The sequence below is a fragment of the Corvus kubaryi genome, unplaced genomic scaffold (genome assembly GCF_017639235.1).
Source record: "Corvus kubaryi isolate FWS band 111438036 unplaced genomic scaffold, C.kubaryi_AGA036_p1.0 37256, whole genome shotgun sequence".
In the NCBI taxonomy this organism is placed as follows: Eukaryota; Metazoa; Chordata; class Aves; order Passeriformes; family Corvidae; genus Corvus; species Corvus kubaryi.
Window position 1 is genome coordinate 7,119,982 of NW_024581076.1, and position 22,037 is coordinate 7,142,018.

Here is a 22,037-nt window from a genome sequence, read left to right on the forward strand (position 1 = left end):
AATTTGAGAACCAGTTCTGTTTCCCCCAATATCACTGGCAAAGTTGAGGTTACTGAAGTTACCAAAGCAAGATTCCATCTATTTGCTCCATCTTGCATACAGACCACTGTGTTTCAGTCACCATTTTATTGAATCCACATCAAATTATATTTTAAGAAAAAGAGCATTTAAAATGCTCACTACTATCATTAGTATTTCAGTCCTAATTATTATTATTTCTCTTTAGGTTTTTATGTTGACATAGTAGCTTGTTCTGTTCCTGCACAGTTTAGGTCTGTATTTCCATTCTGGAACAGTGAAGGTGCACCTTCTATTAAGGAAACTTGAGCATTTTTCTATTGTATTCCATGTCAGACACTAAAGTGCACTATAGTCAGTAAACAAGAGTCACACACGTGAACCTGGGAAACTACACCACCTGCAATTAAAAAATGTGACATTTTGACAGCAGAGACTGGGAGTTCACCTAGTGAAACAAGCAGAGACATAAAACTGTATTTATAAGATCAGAACAAATTATTATATCACTGTATCAATTTTGCTTCTGATATTATTGTTAACCATTAGAACTTACCTCAATTTTTTTTTTTTTTCATACATTGAATAGGGCTGGTAATTTCACAAAATTCAGAATCATTACATATTTTAAATGCAAATACTCGAAATCAAGTATTTTCGACTTTTCCATCATGCTCCCCTCAAAAATAGTTTTAGATGCATATTTTGAGGCTCTTTAGGAATGGATAGTATGTGGATCTAACAGTATAACAAGACATTAATTAAGACAAGGTGACAAACAAAAATTCATTATTTCAAACTTCAAAGATGGTGAAGGGAACACATATTTACTTCAGTCTCTTTTCGTAAAGTGTTGCTTTCCTTTTTTATCCTTGAGGATAAAAGCAGGGCCAGCAGCTGAGTAGGAGGCACACACAGATTTGCATGGCTTTGGGATGAGCCACACACAGAGCTGTTATTGAAGGAGGCCCCAGGCTGTTGCAGACCTTTCAGTGCAGTGTCAGGATTTTGATCAGTCAAAATGAGGAAGAAGAAGGAAAAAAACAAACCAAAACAAACCACCACAAAACCCCTGAAACACTTGGATGTGATGCAGAAAACCAACCCAGTGGGATACACAGAGGGGAACAGGAGCTCATCAGGCTGTCTGCTCCTTTCCCACAGCAGATACTCATTCCACTAAGCAGGTACACAACTTCCTCCAAGATGGTTTCAAGCCCATGAACAAAAACCAAATCATTAACAAAAATATCTTCAGCAACAAAAGCCTCCTTAGGTGTAAACCAACTCTAGTTAGCCCAAAAAAAGCCACACAACCTTGGCAAGCAAGAATTTTATTTTGAACCTGAACTATCTTGCTAACTACAGCTATCCTGGAAGCCAAGGGTAAGAAAGCATAATAAGGACAGCAGCTCCCTTAATTGAAAAGCAGACTGGCCATTAGGAATGGCAGGGCCACATTATCACCATGTGACACATTTATAAAAAAGATGAATAAAATACAGGCATGTGAGCTTCACATCCCAGGGCTTCAGTTACAGACTTTCTGTGGGTTATGTATGGACTGGAGCAAAATGCTAAACGTGGGAGGAGAAGAATCACACCACAACAGAATTTTAAGAACAGGTTAACACATTTTTGACAGACAGCTGTCTAGGTATGACTGATCCTGCCTGCCTTTGGTCTCATCAGTAGATGAGGAAGCTCATTGTAAAAGCATCAGTTAAAGCACCAGCATTTTCAGGTAATCTAATTTTAAAAAATAATAATTTAGGACAATAAATCACTTTAGATCTAGAGTGATAACTTCTTATTTGTCTTAAACAAATGAGCTCATACAAGTGTGAAATCTGATGCTTCATAAATCAGTACCTCTTGAGTGACATGAAAGACTGCTGACCACATGATACTGTGCAAGTAAACAACACTGAGGTGAAATCCAGCACTTGGATGGAAACATTTTGTACTTTCCTACGTTTCATAAACATACTCTGTTAAAGAATCTGAGCAATAAAAATATCAAGTTACTGTCATTTTATACTGTTCAGGGTGACTGAATTACAAGTGTCTGTTCAACCTTTAGTAGAAAAAAGCAGGATTTGCGGAGGTACTAGTTTTCAGAACTACATTTTCTAAAATCAAACTTGCAGATTTGGGAGGGTTTGGGGGGTTCTCTGAAGGGCTTTTTGGCTGGTTTTTTGTTTAAAACAAATACAGCAAATGAAGACAAGTTTTGCTTCATCTCCTGTTAGTATCATGGCATGAAAAGATCCACCTTTTTCCATGATGTTCACATATCCTACAAAACTTTCAAAAGACAGACAGACAAGTCGATCAGGCTGCTACAGATGAAGATCCTTTTTGTTCCCTCAGGAAAGGGCAGTAAGATCTCAAACAGGTTGAGTGACATCCTCCTCCCCATATCTTCTCCCAAAGAACTAGATTTTCTCTGTTTTCTTCTACCCTGACCCCATCCACCCTGAAAAACAGGGAGTGATATAGGAAAGGCAATGGAGACACAATACCGCCCCAGAAAAGGGACCAGGGAGCAATGGAAGAGAACCTGAAGAGCAAGATTTGTTGTTGGGCAGGATGACAGTCTTGGCAATGACAACCTCCTGAAACAGGGACCAAAACCTTATTCAAGACTGTAATGGCAGATGACACCAGCTGTTATAAGCACAGAATAGATGGGAAATGAATGTCAGAAAATTTGGAAGGATGTAAGTCCATTCAGCAGCAGCTCCACTGCAGTGACACTAGCAAGCTGTTTACCTAAACATCATCTTCCAGTTCAACTCAGACACGACTTCATGAAACATTTTACAGCAAGTCTTTAAGATCCGACCATTTCAATCTTTAAAATTAGAAGGAATTTTCTCAAAACAACTACAAAGACAGCAAGTCAGGTCACATGCTTAAAACCTGCTCCCTCAAAAGCCAAAAGAAAATTCCTGGTGCCTCAGGCCAGTGTTTAAGCTCAGTAGGGTAAAACCAGGCCTAAGGTTATATTTGCCCAGCTGAGAGCAAACAGACCCATGTTTGTCTGTCCAGGGCTCAATTCAGAAGAAGCCATGTTACTGCAATGCTTGTACACTCTGCCTGCCAGCAGTTTTGTGTTTACAGAGGTATGTGACTAACAGAGCCTCCAAACCAGTATGGTCTTCTACCCTGTGAGCACAGGGCAGCTGAAGACATCTTCACCCACTGCCTGCAGACATTCCCTCATCCCCAGAAGCAAAAGGGTTCTTGAAAGCCATCAGGAAAGTCAAACAAAAGGTACGAGTAGAAACCGGTAACAGACAGTCAAAGACTAATTTTTATGACCAGAGACACAAGACACCTGTTGTCAAAGCTCCAGAGTCAATGCTGGTTTTGCACCCAGAGGCACAACCAGACTTTTTGAAAGCTGTTAACACTGTTTTTAAAAAATATGTCTAACTGGAAAAGATAAAGGAGCCAGCAAGATCTAAAAGATACCGGGCTGAAGATCTATCAGTGTCGTTATCACAAGCTTCACAGTCTGTCTGCAGGTGTAAGGGGGGAAGGAGGAGAGGGGGCAGAACACCCTCTCTTTTTAAAGGGGTGGGCAGGAATGAAGATACTGTTCTAAGGCTTTTAGGCAGTGTTCTTTTAAAAGTAAAAAGGATAAATACTTCAAGAACACAAGGTGAAAGTTAAAAGCTTTAACTTCATCCCCTTGCCCAGTCTGCTCTGTTCAATGCCACAGCACAACAGATGGGTTCAGAGATCACCTCTCAGTCACCTTTTCTGTCCATCTTCAACCAGCCCAGCCAGTCCTCACAACTCACCAGAATACACAGCAGCCCAGATGTCAAGAGTAAGATCTTAGCAATAGTTAGCCATCTTATCTTCCTCTGACAGCTAGTAAACTCTATTGTTCAGTTAGTAAATAGTTTAATTTAAAAAGCTCTGGCTTTATTTTACTAGTGTTGTGGTAAGAGATCATACAGGTGCTGCACTGACTTCTGTTGATGCCTTAGGTTTTAACTTTTATATTTTTCAAATTCTGTACTGTTTAGTGTGTAACTCTGAAAGTTTCTTGTAGCCTGTTAATTTCTGCTCTTGTGCTAGGTAGACATAACAAAGCCTCTCTGGGCCTGCTCTTCAAGGACACTTAGGCTGTCCTAGGCCCAAAAATATAAACCAAAGAGCCGCTAAGGGTGAGTAAGCTGAGGGGAAAACTGAAGCTTTAACAGGAGAATTAACCCTGCTATGCAAATGAACCAAACCTATAAAAGAGTGAAGAACTTGTGACCGGTTATCCATCTTGGGGTCCATTTTGGCAGTAGCCTCTGGCTCCCCAGGGGGTACCTTTGGAGGCCTTTCAAATAAATACCTACTACCTTTATTCCCTTACTCCTGTCAAGTCTCTGTTTCTAGGAGGTCTCTTAAGGCATCACTATTCAATATATTATTTATGAACTAGACACATTTCCACTCAAACCTGGTTTTAATATTCAAAGGAGTACTAAGATGTTCAATACCTAATAGTCACACAAGGATAGAAGACAAAAGCCATCATCTATTTATGCAGGAAAGCTAAGAGCACAACAGTAAGAAACATTTAACTCATCCATGATAGCCCATGACAGGGACATAATAGTACAAACATATCCATTAATTTATCTCCATGGAGTTTTCAGCTAATGGAAAAGTTATTTCAGAATTAAAGCTTCTAGTGATATAAAAACTTGCAGTGTACATTCACCTACATGCTACAGGTTACGATTCCAAGTAGCACAGGAAAGTTCTGAGAAGTGAACCTGCATGAATACTCAGGTTGAGAGCAAAACATGGACTGCGCTCCTTCTGAAGTTGATGCAAAGCACACTACTCAAGACAAGTTACTTCATGAAAATGCTCAGGAGAGAAAATATATAATCTTTTAAAAGGTTCATTACATTACTTTTATGAATTTTCTTCTCAGTCCTCCTAATTATTTCTTGCATCTTTTTCCCTTTTATATCTTCACTGATATAACTTAGGAAGTTCCACTTTTTACTACTTTATCCCACCTGTTTTAAGTTACATCCTATGAAAATTACATAGAAGGCAACCGTCTGAAGAATTTACTCACGGACGGCAAACATCAAGAAGTTTTTTAAAGCTTTAAGTGGACTTATTCTATAAAGGCCGAATTTGAAAAGAAGTTAAGATTTAACCAACTGAAATCCAGGGTAAAGAAATGCAATTCTCATGAAAATTTTCAAATAAGATAATCAGTAGGTTATATAATTAAGCATGAAAATTGAATTCTCTATATTCAACTAACATAAATGCAACTAGTATTTTATTTTTTAAGTAACTAAAAGTCAGAACACTTGTACTAACAAGTTACAATTAGTACATTTTGTCCTTCCAGGTTCAAAGCTGTCCTAAAGCAGCGTTTCTTAAATTTAATATGGTTCAGCCATAATGTAGTCTGCTCACTGCTGAAATAAGGCTGTGAGCCTAGAATTAAGATTGTTCCATTCTATTCCACCACCCTTCTTTCAAGAGAAAATTAAAGTCTATTTCAAATAAGTTGCCTGCCCACTTCCACTATGCATTTGTTAACAGTTTGAATCAAACCAAACTTTAATGGTATAGTTTGGAGAGTTGATACAAATAGTGCCAACCATGTTTCACACATTTGACTTGTTATCCATGGGCATACTGCAGCCATTTCATTTATTTTTATTTATATACTAAACAACTACATGTTTAGAGACATCAGAAGGGCTAAGGGAACATAAAATAGCAGCAGAAAGCTGGAGTTATCCCAGGTACATTGTTGTTGTTTGGAGACTATCAACACAACACTGCTGCCTTCAGCTACCTGAAAGGAACACACTGATTCTCTGAGGTGCAGGCCGATAGAACAGAAGGCAAGAGACTGAAGTTGCAAGAAGAGACTTCAATTAGATATTAGGGAAAAATTGCACAATTACAGTAATCAAACATTGTAACAAGTTACCCAAAGAGACCAGAAGTGTTTATCCAAAACTCAGCTGCAAGAATTCTGCGCAAGTTGATGCAAGTTGGTTCTGCAATGGGTTGGGCCAGATGACTTCCACAGGTTCCTTCCAACATAAAATTACTTTGATTTTGCAACATTTGCCCAATGCCCATTTCATAGATGAACTGATAGAGGTGGGGAAGGATGCAGCCCTCAATTTAATCTGACATGGCATGCAAGACCTTGCTCAAAAATCTTAAGATTTTGCCAAAGACCCTCTCTAACAGGACCAATAGCATACCAAAACTTGAAATGCCTGCCAGAGCAACAAGACCCAAGAATTCCATCACAGCTATGTTCAAAAGAAGATGGTAAGATAGAAGTCAGAATGCTAAAGAGATACAAAGCTGGCACTAAGAATGATCAGATCCTTACCAGTAGCATACGGAGAAAGTAAAGACGCTATATAGACATACCAGGTAGTAAGAAATGCTTGAAAGAGCAAAGGAAACAAGCAGAACTATGAGAATACTGGAAACAAGGCAGCAGCTTTCAGAAGAAGAAGGTAGGAAGAACGGTCAGTTCTTACTCACTGGAATAGGCTGGCCAGTGCTGTTTCACAGATAGCTGTGCCCTTTGTTACATCCATTCATAAATGACCTGAAAGTTAGCTCATGAAATTTAAGTTGGCCATCATTATTATAACCACAAACATTTGCAGAAGGACTTTACAAGACTGAGTGACTAGACAATAAATTTGCAAATTAAACTCAGCAGAAGCAGGCAATACATGCATGAACACAATACTATGAACTAACAAGTTCTGAGCTCATTAGCGATGAAAGAGTAAGATACTGGGGGTGACAATGTATAGTTTCATGCCATGAAGAAAAGGCAGTGAATACAAAAGAGTGTACCACTGTAAAAATCTAGAGTACATTCACACCTCGACTTCTGTGTGAGGCTTTGCCCTGCCTCCCATTCTCTCCTCCTCACTTCACCAAATTGGGAGGAATAAAAGGTCTGAAAGTCTGTCCTCTTTCAGTTTGATTTGTTATTAGGGTTGCGCTGCAGCTAATCAGACTGTGGGAATTTACAGCCTGATGCAGTGTAAGTTGTAAACTCTTGAGTGCAACACAAATACATGTAGAGACAGCTAATGGTACAACACTGGAATAATACTGGGGAGCCACGTAGGGTAGAAGATGCCAATCCTAATGAAAATTCATCCATACTTTATCCCAGAAATGGTCCCAGATCAGCCTATTCTCTGCACTACATCCAATCCAGTGAGCATATTAATAATTAACCACCCACAAACTATCAGGTCTAGTAGTTTAGCTTGTTCCCCATTCAAATTTTACTTAGCAGCACAGATTCCAAACCTATGTATCAACCCTGGTTTTAATACTCTAATACTCCAGGATAGCTGTGTTTCGCTACAGCACTCCCTCACAGTCAGAATAATCAACCCATATGTCATACTCCCTGCCTTCACTGGGTACCTGGAAAGGAAAAAACACATTTTAGACCCAGCTCTAGAATGTGTGGTGCTCCCTAAGAGATAATCTGTCCCCAAAGAATCTCCTGCCCACCTTCACCTCACATTCATCTTTCTAACAGGTACAGTTGTTATTATACATGGAGGTCAGCAATTCCCTCTCAGCGTAGCTGCCAGCCTCTCCCCCCATAACTCAGAATAAACTTGCAAGGAATCTAGTGTAGGAAATTCTGCACAGAGGCATGATCTCCCACATCAGGATACCAGGCTAGAAAGAACTTTAACAAGCACGACTGTATCTTTATGAGGTCAGGATGTTGAACTCTCCAGTGCCCACCTATTGCATGGCTCAGCTTTTGATCATCTTTCTGAACTGTTTGCTAGGAGTTGGAGCTGGCAAATCTTTGCTTACCTGAATGAAAGTAGCACCCTCTACTGCTGCCTTCAGGTCTGTACAAACGCTAATGAGAGCCAACTGCTGCTCCGCACTCAAAGCTCCTTTCAGGAATCCCGACTTCTCCGCCTCTTTCATTTGTTTGCTGACAGAAACAACATAGACACATTTAAACACTTTATCACTGTTAAGCCACTATCAATTATTTGAAAAACCCTATTTACAAACCATGTACTATAATACTTGCCATGCCACTGCACACATCTATATTCAAAAACACAAAGGTTAATTTCAGTCATTTCTCCTTCCTCCCCCATCTTATCAGAGGTTTTTCTTCTCTTCAAGCAGACATCTAAGATCTACTCCTAGATGCAAGACTGTCACCACTTCAAACTTGTTTTAACTGGTGCACAATCAGCAAGAGTTTTTTCCTGCTCATATTTAATGGGAAGCAAGCTGCCTTTAATATACTTCATCTAATTTTACGAACAGCTCTTTTGTTACACAGCCTCGCTGTAGAAACAGATTTTTACCAGTATAGAGATAAATAAACACATGTGATATAGCCAAGACCCCTTCCTAAAAACCCCATGCCACTACATTTTGGGGCTTTTTTAATGCCTACAGACCAAGTGTCAAAAAATTCAAGTAGTTACTAAACTTGAAATGAATGCTCAAGTACACACCACGGCTGGGACTGGACATGCCATTTTCTCAGAAAAGGTCTCTATAGGTTGAAGCCCTCGAACATCCAGAATAAGCAAGCCATTTTTCAAAACCATTGTAAGCGACTTAGAGGAACAATGGCCACAGAAATTAGGTGGGATTAAACTGTCTGATCACAATCAACCTGAAGCTCTTTGATGTAGTCCTTATCATGGTTAAATCTGTTCAGTTTTCATCAGTTTCATCAAGCCAGAACTCCTCTGAGCCTTTGGTTATTAGTCAGCAAAAGCTGTTCATCCTCATGAAGACATGAGGAAATTGAGCTAATGAGTAGCAGCAGGAAAAAAAAATCCTTTATTCTTCCTATCAACTTAATTAATGACACAGCAAATGGATGGGCGAAAAGCACAGATTTCTACTTCTTAAGCAATCTATGGCAATCAATAGGAAACAGAAATCTTCAGCTCCCTTTCCCAAGCTCAGAGGGAATATATACCACAGCATGCTGGGCAGAAACTTCATTCAAAACTTAAGGTTTCTAGCACTAAAGGTGCCAGTGTTTCATCTGTAAAGAAACAGGTGCCCTAAGATAGCATATCCAAACTTCTGGCTCCCTCACACCCTGTGAGGCAAGATAAGTAATTCAAAAGGTCTTAACAATCCATTCATTAGAAGTTCATTTCCCAGGTGCTCTTGCCCAAATACAGCATACTCCTGCTCGCATGCTACATATATTGCTTAAAAAAACCCCAAACCAAACTAAAAACACACACAAAAAAAGTTACATTTGAAGAGATCATATCAGAATTACTTCCTTCATTCTTTGTTCACTCTCATTGCAATACTACATTTGTCTCATCCTCCCAGGTTCCCCAAAATGACAGTACATGATTGGTGACTGAGGGATTCAAAAGAGCTAGAGTCAGACTAAGAGATCTAGCTTCTATTTTTCTTCCCCAAGCTCTCACAGAAGCTTGCAGCACCCATCTCCTGTTTCATATCTTTCCTCCTCTGTCAGTGATAACCATTCTGCATTTCTGCTTTTCTGTCATAAACCATTAAGAATACACTGTGCACTGAGAATACCATTTCTTAGTTAACCTTCAAAACTATCCTCTTCATCTTTGGAACTTGAGGCTGGATTGATTTTTTTTACTCCTAACAAAAAATGTTCCTGTTATCATAACCAATCTTCTTGTTAGCCATGTATTTAAATCAGTTGAAGCATGGAGTAGGAATTATGTGCATTACTTCAATTTTGGCATTCCCTCCTGGAAAATTTTCATCTTTCACACCCTTTGCCAATCTACTTATTGACATTCTGATTGTTTTGTTCCACAAATAAATTTTAAGTCTTTCACACACTAAACCATCCTTATGTTCCCCTGGGGTATTACATTGCTACAGAACTATGGGAAACCAATGTTCCCTGATACTTACCACATATTAAGGCACAAAGGTTTGTACACACAGCAGTGCACCACTGACCTCTACTGGATGATTTTTTAATGAAGGCAGCCTAAATTTTTAGGGGATCATCCCTCCGATGACCCCAGTCTGAGGGGGTCATTGCAGCCATGTTCATAGCACACAGGGCTTCACTCTGCAGCTGTATTGTTCGTGCAGCTCAGAGAGCTTCACTCAATACCTGTAAGGTCTTTGAAGAATGAAGAATTCACATCCTTAAGGAAATACTACTTCCTTTTTGAGCTTCATCTACCTCCAGAGTTTTACTGTTGTACATGTCTGCCCATGTCAATGCTATTCTGGGAATTGGGCTAGTATTTGCTTCAGGATAAGGCATCCAATCTATGGGAACACTCCCAATCACATAAAATGCCTGGAATGCTTGTAGTTACAAATTCTACTCTAAGAGTCTTTACAGAAGGACCCTGAAGGCAATGCTAAAAACTCACCTTGTTCACACCCCACTTGCCTCACCTTTATCCACAGCTACTACTGGGCAGTTGTCGTATTCAGCACACACTGTTGCAACAAGAAAATACTTACTAGAATTAAGACCACTTAATCACAACCATATTGCCCACACTAACAAAAAGGGAAGGAAGAAAACACCAATCCTGTTCTTCACAGGTTCAGCCAGCCACTGTTGCCCAAAGGCAAGAACCATTCACCAGTCATAGCACTACCACTAATGCTGTCTGATAAATGAGAGGGTAGTCGGCATGGGGAAAGCAACAAACCAAAGCAACACCAGTCCCACATATTTAGCCTGAGACAGAACAGACCAAGTAGGTTTTTGCCAAGCTTGAAAGCTTTCAGGAAAGGAAATAACACTGACTCCTTGGACAACCTGTTACTCTGCGTACCAGGCAAATGTGAGCACCATACCTGTTCTCAAAACACAGCTTTAGTAATTACACAAATCACTCTTACTGAAATCCCCCTAGCCGCCCAGGGGACTCGCTACCATGCAGGAATGAGGTGAAAAGACAACATTTCCTTTTGGAGGTGTTTTCAACTCCGGAACAGTCAGACAGAACCTTTGTAAAGACAGAATCTACCCCATTCCAAAGCCTATCAATACTTTCTCTAGTTAGTTCTGCAAATGAAACAGTTTTGCCGAGCTAGTTAATTGCACTTTTGGGGGTGGTGGGTGGGCAGACATAAAATCAAAAGGTAGAATCAAACGTATGATTTAGCACAAGCTTGATGTGCCAGCATCAGGCACTCAGTATCAAACTATGTTCTGGAAAGAATCATCTAGTTAGAAGTTCTCCCCTCAAAGGAGATACATAAAACTATCAAGGAAGACCTAAGCCAAGCTGCATTTTGCCCTTGATATATATACAGTACCAACACAACACAGCAATATATAAGACAGACTGGAAGACTAAGCCAGCAAGCCTACTAATTAATCAATCTTTATCAGCAGCATAATTATGTTTAGAACAATAGCACAGTAACTACTTGAAAAAGTTTACATACTACAAGAATTACAAATTTATTTTTGGCAAAGCAGCATGCACTAAAACATTTCTGCATCCCATGTTTCAGGACTACTTTCAGGAATAGGATACTACCTGTTTTTCTAATTCTTATTATTTCAAAATTTATCAACAGTGGTTGAAGAAACTGCATAGCTCATGTTCTTGTCACAAAAATGATGTTTTCCTGGAACTAGGCTTTTTAACTAGAGTGCTACAACAGCCAAAATACACAAGTTAATTATAAGTTAAGAACATCTTATGTAAAAGGCAAAACCTGCCTTGAACTCAACTGAACTTGCCTTGAACTTATCAATGACTTGGATGAAGGGGCAGATGCCTCCTCAGCAAGTTCACCGATGACACAAAGCTGGGAGGAGTGGCTGGTACCCCAGAGGCCTGTGCAGCCCTTCAGAATGACCTTGACAGGTTGGAGAGATGGGCAGAGAGGAACTCTCTGAAATTCAACAAGGGCCACTGCAGTGTCCTGCACCTGGGGAGGAATAACCCCAGGCACCAGCACAGGCTGGGGGCTGACCTGCTGGAAAGCAGCTCTGTGGAGAAAGACCTGGGGGTCCTGGCGGACAACAAGCTGTCCATGAGCCAGCAGTGTGTCCTTGTGGCCAAGAAGGCCAGTGGGATGCATTAGGAAGAGCATTGCCAGCAGGTCGAGGGAGGAGATCCTGCTCCTCTACTCTGCCCCGGTGGGTGAGGCACATCTGGAATGCTGTGTCCAGTGCTGGGCTCCTCAGTACAAGAAAGACACAGAGTTCCTGGAGGGGGTCCAGCAGAGGGCTACGAAGATGATTAAGGTACTGGAGCATCTCTCTTACAAGGAAAGGCTGATGGAATTGGGCCTGTTCAGCCTCAAAAGAGACAACACAGGGGACCTCAATAATGTCTGTAAGTATCCGAAAGTGTCAAGAAATGGATCCAGGCTCTTCTCAGTGGTCCCAAGCAATAGGACAAGAGGCAACAGGCAGAAACTGGAACACAGAAAGTTCCACCTGAACACGAGGAAGAACTTCTTTACTGTGAAGTTAACTAAACACTGGAACAGCTTGCCCAGAAAGGTTGTAAGGTCTCTTTCCTGGAGCTATTCAAAAGCTGTCTGGATATAATGAGCTCTAGGAAACCCTGCTTGAGCAGGGAGGTTGGACTAGATGACCTCCAGTGTTCCCTTCCAACATTACCCATTCGGTGATTCTGTGCACTCCTATAGGAGAACACATGCAGGCATAGGACAGTACAGACCCAATCAAATGGCACTCTATCCTATTACAAATGACATTCTATGCTTCATGTTTTCAAGCTGAAAACCTTGGAAGGCTAAAATCCTCATCTTGCTATCAGAAAAAGAAAAAATGTGGGGCAAGTGCTGGCTTTAGTAATGAACACTACAAAACTGCCACCTAATAATCCAGAATCTCATCGTGGCTACCACTATGACAGCAACTCTGAAAAAAACCAAAAGTTTGTGTCATCTAGGTGATGCAATTCAGATGTTTGGTCTAACACCCACCTGGAAAGGGGAAAAAAAATTAAAAAAAACCAAAAAAAACCCCAAAAAACAGATTTTCCCATTCTTTTGCTATCAAGGCTTTTTCAGCAAATCTCACTAGACATCACATACTGTTTAACTTCTGAACTCTGACAACTAACATGACCTACAAGGGGTTCCTGAAGTCATTCCTATTTGCTTTAAGCCTTGTTACAGAAAGCAATTAGGATGCAACACACCACAACCTTTTTTCAGGTGCAACCTGAAACAACCACAACCTTACACCCCACACAGCTGACACACAAGCTGACATATGTCACTCCAAGGCATCACGAAGGAAGAGCTGATGCATTTAGGTTGATGCTAATTGTGAAGTCATCTGAAGTTCAGCATTAAATGCCGATACAGCAACATAAGGTTGTGTACAGAACCACTTTATAAATGCACTTTCACCCTCTCTCACAGGCAGATAAAAGCTGTATTTCCAGGCCCAGTAAGAAGAGGGTGCATAGGACCTGTTAGACATCTTCCTTCTAACAAAAGAACCAGGGGTCCATCAAAGCAACTTAGGAGCCAGGTTCTAAACAAACACAAGGGAATGCCTCTTCACGCAGCAAGCAGTAAACCTGCAGAACACAAAGTCCTTTGGCAAGGAGGCCACAGAAGGATTTGTATCAGCTCAAGGGAAGGTTAGAGAAATACTTGGAACAAATGTAGTTAAGAGTGACTGAATAGATAATTAACTTGTTGGCATTGAAGGCTGGGGGAGGAGAGCAGCCAGGACTTGAACTTGTAACTCTTGTAGTGTGAAAAGCACGAGGCTTTAGCCACAGCACGGCAACAGAAGAGGGCTGGAGGCCTGCTGGCCTCAACCAGTGAGAGTGATCTTACGTTCACACCCTCAAACCGGCACTCCTAAAGATGCTCTCCACTTCAACTATAGCTGATCAAATGACACTAGCAACCTGTTCTAGGACTCAAAAATATCAGTTTTAAAGTTTAAAAACTAGTTATAAAATACTAATCATTGTAGCAGGCCTTCTCAGCAATCCACCTTAACCCACCTCCACTTTGAAAGAGTCTTTGTTGCCTCTCTGCGTAAAAAGTCTTATGTTCATATATTTTAAAGCTAGCCGATAAATAACCTATTGGTGGTAAGTATTATTTTAAAAAATTGAATTTAAACTTAAGCTCTTGAATAACTTAAAAATTAAATTTCTCTTCAGAAGTGTCAGTGACACTTGGAAGCACAGTCCTTCTGACCTTAACAGGACCTGTACTTCTAATTTAAAGCCTTCTTCAAAGCCTAAAATCTGTGCTCCCTGAAATAACAAGATACGGCTATTCGTTCATAATTACAAAAAACCCACAGTTTCATTCCAACCCCAGTTATTTCCAGTCAGGTGACCTACCGAATATTTTCCAGTGCACTTGTTAGCTGCTGTTGCGCAATATCATAAAGTTTCACTTTGAAGCCTCCAGCAGCAAACACCATGGCCCAGCTGCAACCAATGAGTCCACTGAAAAGAAAAAGAAATAAATATCAGCCAACTAATAAACCAGCATTTAATAGGGGGAAGGAGGTCTTGAAAGCATCGCAAAAATGAAAACAGAGCTTGGACTCTTCGATATTTGATAAAAAAGATCATTTACAAATTGATGAGAAGCAAATCTCTCTAGCAGAAATACCTTTTGCTGGCTGTGTATAGCAACTTCTCTGAAAGCTGGAAGGAAAAAAATGGGGAAGAAAAAACCCAAAACAAAACAGAAAAAGGAGAGCAGGATAGGATAGGATAGGATAGGATAGGATAGGATAGGAGCAGGATAGGAGCAGGATAGGAGCAGGATAGGAGGAACCACTACTTTGGGACACTGCACTCAATCACCAACAGTTTTGTCAGCCACAATCTTAACCTGGAGTTGGTTAATGGATTCATACTAAAGAGATTTAAAAAAAAAAAAAAAATTATTTGTTCAGTTCATAGTCTGAAGACAGGCAGCAGTCCACTGGTCCAAGGGTGCAGGATCCTGCTTCAGAGATGATCAGAAAACCCAAGGCCCAGCTACTGAAGTCACAGCGTCCGCAGCAATTCAGAAAGTACCACAAGCACATGAACAGGGAAAAAACTCTCAACTGAGCATGGGTTTGATATTATTTTTCCATCTAGCCACCTCTAGCACTACTTTTGTTTTTAGATGAAGCACTTTATCATGCTGGATACACACAGGAACAGCCTGCCTACATCGTTTGGTGAAATCATATTACTGAGCAATACATAGAAGAAATCTGTAGTAACTGACAATCTTATTACATCTTTTAAAGCTATGCAGGTTTTAATTTTGTTATATGTGTAGCAGGCAGCAGCCTTTTCAAATGGAAGCACCAAGGCACAGTGTCACAAGCTTACATAACTTGAAATCACAAAAAAATTAGGAAAAAAAAAAAAATCTGTAACAGAGACATGCATATCCATGACTGTTACAGCTGGGATTTTGATAATCACATGCATTTCCTATCACTTCCAAGATCACTGTATTTGCAGCATTAAACTTTAGTGATCTCTGGCAATTGAAAAATTCAAGGCCATTAGGGCATCAATAAAAGATTAAAAGGAGAGCAAAAGTCAGAGATAAAGTAATAGGGCAGATGAGAAAAGAAGGAAGAAAAAACAGGAACATGTTCCGCCTTTGGTTTAACTATATGTTTTTTTAAAGGATCAAAACAGGAAGTTTCAGGAAATAGCAGGAATCAGTGGAAATAACTGGGACAAAAAAAAGAAGTGAAGCTTTGTATTTAGCGCTGTTAAGCAGACAGTAAGGTCTCAAAACCTACCATTTAAAAGTAAAAATACACAGCTTCTCTGTAGTAAGCCCAGACTTCATCAATTCTGAGGCAAGGAACAGAACAAACTTGCAGAATAGGCATGGCCAAGGTTTGTTAGCTATTGTAGCCTCCCAACTAACAAGTATTTAAAAAATAAAAGCATTTGAATAATGCTTAAACCTTAACCTGACACAAGCATATCTGAGTTACCAGTATCTTTATAAACTGGCATTATCTCTCTAAATTGCACTTTAAAATTAAATTTTCTTAAAACACAAAAAAAAATTTCTTTCACTTTAATACAGGTTTTTAGGATTGTGGGTTTTTTTCTTTTGAACCACAGAGCACACAAAGTAAGTCAGTGATAGGTATCAGATCTGCACTGTTACTCCATTGTATACAACAGCATCATTACCACCTGATGTTAGCAGATGTGATCCCAAGACAGTGCTTTTTGACACTTTAAGCACTGTCCTTTTGGGCCCAGTATAAATAAAGTATCTATCTGCTCACACAACTTCTGCAGGTCCTACCAAAACTAGGTTTAGTGCCATAGGAGCCACAGCAGACAAGGGCCCAACTCTCCCAACCCTTCACACACACCTATGGTGAATAAAACTTCCGTGAGTGCCAACAGTAGGAGCCAGCTTGGTCAGTGTCACCGAGCAGCACCGAAATTCCCATTCTGACGCTGCAAGTAGTCTCACTAATAAAGTTTGCTGCAGCACACACTTGTAGCACCAAGGTACAGTGGTGCAGAGGGGACTGTTACTGTGTGGCACGTATTTTCTCTCCCCTCCACACTCTTGTTCAAGTAAACAACTTTAGGTTCAGCTCAATGAGAGGATGAAACAATGCCAGAATGAAAACACAAGCCAGAAATACTGCTGACCTTTGTGGCAAGTAAAAATTACTTCAGGAATGTCTAAGACTAATTTAGGAGCTTCTTGACATAGTTGACAAAGAGGATGTTAAAGCTGTGCTTGGATTTCTCCACTCCTCTCGCACTTACACACACACAAGACATTGCAATGCAGAGGGGCGGCAGTCTTTCAGACCTAAAGGGTGACTTACTTCGGTAAAGATGTTTGTCTGCTGTTTGTTTTAAAGTAGCACTGAGCTATCAAGGGCTTAAGCAGAGGCACTCTAATGAGCCAAGCAGGTGCATCCCCCTCCGTTCCCGACATCCAGCAGCAGCAAGCCCCCGCAGCTGGGCAAAACCCACCACCTCGCTGACACACCCGACGGCTGCAGCAGTGGGGACAGCTGAGGCAGGGCCGTACCCGCCACGGAGTCCCCAAACCCCCTCCCCGCAGGCCGGGCCGAGCCGGGAGACGGCCCCCAAGCCCCTTCGCACGCCGCGGGCATCCATCCCACAGGCGCCGGGCCGGGCCGGGCTGGCACCTCCTTCCCGGGGCGCTGCACCCGCCCGCGGGGGACGAGAGGCTTTACCTGCCGATGATGGCAACCTGCGAGGGCTCCATGGCTGCGGGGGCCGCGACCGGGAGATGCGGGATGGGCAGCGGGATGAGCCACCTCTGCCCTGGGCGGGCCCGCCCCTCCCGCAGCTCCCGCGGCTCCCGCCATGTCACGGCCGCCCATTGGCTCCGCGGCCGCCACCTTCCCGGAGGGCCGAGCCTGCTCGGGGCCGGGGCGGAGCTGGGGAACGGCCGGGCCGGGGCGGGCCCGCGGCCGGGCCGGGGCGGAGCGGAGCGGAGCGGCTCCCGCGGCCGGAGCTCCTGGGTCCCGTCCGCCGCTGCTCCCCGGGCACGGAGAGATGTCTCCGCCACAGCACTCACCGCCCGCTCTCACCTGGGCCGAGACCAGCTCATCTCCTCCCCTGCCAAAGGCAGTACTAGAATACATCAAACCCCATTGCTTCTGACACGGGCACAAAGGGATTTCAAAGTAAAGTCCAAATTTGAAAGCAATTCTGTCTTTCATGTTAAGTAAGGCCTTATTATTATTAAAATTACTCTCTTCTTGAATTCTGATTTTTTTTTTCCTGTTCTTGGCTTTCGTACAAAATCTGTTTAAAGTTGTGCCAAAATGTGATGTTACAATGTTAACGTAATACTTTAAGCCGCTCCGTAACATATACTGTTCCTATTGTCATGCTGCATTACACACTTTTTCCAGTTTGGTGTCGTTCTTACTCGTCTGCATATTGCTCTGCAATCATGCCAGATATTCCTGAAAAGAAACAAAACTTAATATTTTAAATGCTTAATTATTATCAAAGATTATATTACTGTACTCTTAATATAGCCGGAAAATACTTCTAAGTTTTCTTGTCTTTTTGGAAAAAAAACCCAACAAAACAGCTGAAAAGCAATACATTTGATTCCAGAATAAAGGTTTGATAGTTACTGATGAAGTTCAGTGAACCTTAGTTTGGCTATCATTTGAACCTCTGTTCAGCTTATAATTTCTTCTAGTTTCCAAGAAAAAAAAAAAAATAAGGCCAACATAATAATTTGGTACATCTGTCCTGTTCACTGACACTTTGCTAATTCCAATCACATTCAACAATGAGATGGAGAATTCAAAACTATAAATTCCTAAAGGCTTCACGAAGACTGCTCAACGGATAGCAGGTAGAAAACCAAACTAGTATCTCCTTGGCTTCCTGACCTTAACACCACCCATGTAAGCTGAGATATGCCAGTAGCTGGGAAGTGTTAGTGGAGCAAAGTGGCAGTAAACTGGGCCATTGGAAGATTTAAGGCAGTGGGACAGAAAAGTGCAGGATGCTGTGCCAGTTCTGCTGCTCAGGGCTTGTGTAGGCTGGCGTAGAAAGCAGCATTTTAAGGTTTTAGCAAGTACCGGTTTTGCTCCTTTGAAGACTAATTCAAAATGGCATGACGTGACACGTTTTAAACACAAAGACCTTTGTATAGCCAGAGCATAACTGAAGCAAACAATGTGTGCTTACTTTGTAAACTCAGGTTTTTACTTCAAAGGAAAAAATGATAAGTTCCTAGAACATAAAACTAATGTCACCTGGGCTTGAGAAAAATGTTTTTTTCTCAACAACATCTTTCCCATCACTTCCATTTAGAAGTACTTATCAGTTATTTTAATACTCTTTGACCTCCTGAGATGTGTATTTATACCTTACTTGTCATCAGCAATAGACTAAGTGACAAGAACCATTGCAGACCTACAAATGGATTCAGAGAATTAAAATCTCAGCTCAGGAGTGTTACTGCAAGGGTTTGAGAGCTAATCACAGTTGTGATAAAAGCAATTACAGGGCTTTTTCGTTCTGGGCGTGAACAAAGCAAGTCTATGACAATGAAATCTGAACTATATTATTATTGTTGTTGTTGTTGTTGATGTTATTATTATCCATATATTAGTGACAAAGCCCCAGAGCTCTGCATTACTTAATCAAAATTAGGGTATGACCACAGCCATATTCCCCAGCATCTGCAGTGACCAGACACACTGATAAGTCCAAACTAGATCAAAAGAAGAGAGAGAAGTTTGTGAGAAGAAAGGAAAATATAGATAATTAAATTCTCTATAGAATTTAGAGTGTAAGTGTAAGTCAAGGGAAGAAAATATGATTTTAAAACAAAGTACAAGTTTAATTTTTGTGTAATAGCATAAGAGTTTTAGGCCCAGTTCTTGCAGCCTCCACAAGTTAGGGATAGTGATTCTCCCTCTTCTGCAATTCACATGGGAAGGACAGAAGGTGCTGTAAGCCCAGAAACATCAAAAACTATAACCAACCAATTACATGGTGAAAGGACCTGGGCACCATTAGGGAATGAAAAGTAGGACTTGTCCCAGCAGCAGGAGAGGCCCAAGTGGAGCAAATATGCACGCACCAATGCATATATTCTTTCTTCAAAGCCAAATAGGCATAGAGGCAGATTTGACTTCTGTTGGGAGGTGCACAGTTGATCCCTCTATGTTTTTAGTCTCTATGGAGCATGCTCCTCTGCTGCCCCACGGGCAGAGCTGAAATCTGCTACTGGCGTGGATTTACTGCAAGGGAGAAGCATAAAATGGTCATGTAATAAGCAAGGGGAAATAACTCACTAACTCTGAGCCACGGGGAGGTGGTATATAAAGGAGATGTGAATTCCCCCTTGGAGAAAATAAAGGAATGGTATGCTTTTAAAATACAGAGAGTTCTAGCCTGAGCTTTTAGTGTGGAATAAAACTAGAGGCATAGTTCACATTTGTTAGGTATTAGATCTGTTTAATACATTACTTGTTCACCACAGCAACCAGAAAGTACATTTATTTGGTAATGGACTATGATCTGTTGCTACTACGTTCCTAATGGTTTAGGAAGTATAATGCTTTAAAATGATAGCTTTAATTAATAACTGTATCGCTGTTCTGTAGAGTTCTAACTAATGGTTATATGTGGTGGTTGTATTGAAATTATGTTACAATTAAGACTATAATTTTAATTATTGTTAGTAGTTTGTGCTGTTAATTTGGGTGATCTTTCAAAATGCAGATGGCTTGATGCAAATACTACCAATATTGTTAAAATGCTGACTCTTAAAGAAGCAATCTGAAGGAGTCAGAAAGTAAATAGCAGTAAAATAGATACTACAAAAGCAAAACTAGGTAAATTATATATTTCAATAGTAAAAATACCTGTTAAGAAGATAAATTTCCTGTTGCAAATGCATTTTCAACCCAAACTACAACATATGGTACAACATTGAAAGGCACATGGTGTGATTCTTGGGGTGTCCTATGCAGGGCCAGGAGCTGAACTTTGATAATCCTTGTGGATCCCTTCCCATTCAGATATTCTATGATTTTATATACACTATTTGTAACATATGTATCATTCATAATGAGGTTCTTCCATTCATTTTGTTTTCAAATCGTATGCTGACAAGATGCATTAGTTCCCTGAGGAGCAGTTAAATGCCGCTTCACCGTTTGTGGCAGTTGAGCTACTTGAATGGTTTCTGCATGACAGCAGGAAATCCTGAACACCTGGTCAATCCAGAATTCAGTATTTGAAAATTACTTTTTTGAAGATTATAATGGGAGAATTACATTTTCAATTCAGAAAAACACCAAGCAATGCTTGATCAGATGAGCAGTTCAACTGGCAGAGCAAGGGTAAGGTACACACTAACAGTGATTATAGAAGGTACACACTAACAGCAATTATAACAGGCAGACAGTTGCCAGTAACCCCTGAACCCAAATTAGTAGGTCCTGGAGTTTGTCTGAGTCCTTATTTGCAAAGTTACTGCTGCAAAAGACAGATACGCCATGTACTGAAAGGCAAAGATATTCTTATTTAAGAGTATAGCTTCATAGTCTCCTTGATCTGTCCAAAGTTTTCACTGACTTCACTGGATCAGGTACTTGATGTCTTGAATGGTAACTGAGAGAAAAACTCATCAGATTAGCAGTTTGCTTCAACTGCACAAGTATGTAACTTGATGCCAGTCAGAGGACTGATGTGGGGCATTTAGTGACAGTCCTGGCTTAATCCAACCTAAAATGATCAGGAATTCACAGCATACAATGCTACTTGGACTGTATACTAAATTTACTTTACTTTTTTTTTGGCAATTTCACGGTCTAGGTTGCCCTCTGGATTTAGCCAGTAAAGACAATTACATCATCTTACACCATTACAGGGTTTCTCCCTCTAGCATCCCCTTGTTAGATGATGTCTTATGATCACAACCCAAGAGTAAGGTCCCGTATTGCCATGGGATCCTGAGATTTTGAGGGTTTGTATGAAATCTTCATGCATTAAAGTATATTTATACTTCATAGCACCAGAAAAAAAGAAACCCCTGTCAATTGACACAGCCTTTAGAAACATGAATAAAGTCTGTTGAGACTCTCATATTCTTGTGAGGATGTCAAAAGCAGCAGCTGGAATGCAAGGCCTCAGGACCTGGGCCAGGGCATGTTCCCAGTATGGTCAGAGTCCATACAGGCCAGGGACCACTCAAGTCTGAGTGTATATACCCAATTTTGGGGGGTAAGGAAGTTTGACAATACGAACATGGTCAGATTCCAGGATTGCCTACGCATCACTGCATTTACGAATTAGATGCACTGCCTCCTTATCACAGTGCCTTCTTTTCACTGCCTTAGATATTTGGGCTGAAACATCAGAAGAGTGCTGGGCACCAGTATGCCCAGGTGCCTGATATGGACATGCTGGATAGCAGAGCTAGGTCTTGTACCACACAGTCTACCTATTGCTCAGGTACAT

The 22,037-nt window shown here is 41.0% G+C and overlaps 1 protein-coding gene across 2 annotated transcripts in view; it reads right to left on the reverse strand.

Annotated features, from left to right (window-relative positions):
- Window positions 1-17,397, reverse strand: part of CRYL1 (crystallin lambda 1) — a 57,575-nt gene extending 40,178 nt beyond the window's left edge. Inside the window, exons 1-3 of one of the 2 annotated variants that reach the window (XM_042023916.1) lie at window positions 17,267-17,397; window positions 14,403-14,510; window positions 7,894-8,020 (exon numbers count right to left, since the gene is read on the reverse strand). In XM_042023916.1, the coding sequence (XP_041879850.1) occupies window positions 7,894-8,020; window positions 14,403-14,510; window positions 17,267-17,298 (267 nt within the window). In that variant the 5' untranslated portion in view covers window positions 17,299-17,397. The remainder of the gene's footprint in view (window positions 1-7,893; window positions 8,021-14,402; window positions 14,511-17,266) is intronic. The other variant, XM_042023915.1, reaches the window with a different exon arrangement.
- Window positions 17,398-22,037: the final 4,640 nt, after the last annotated feature.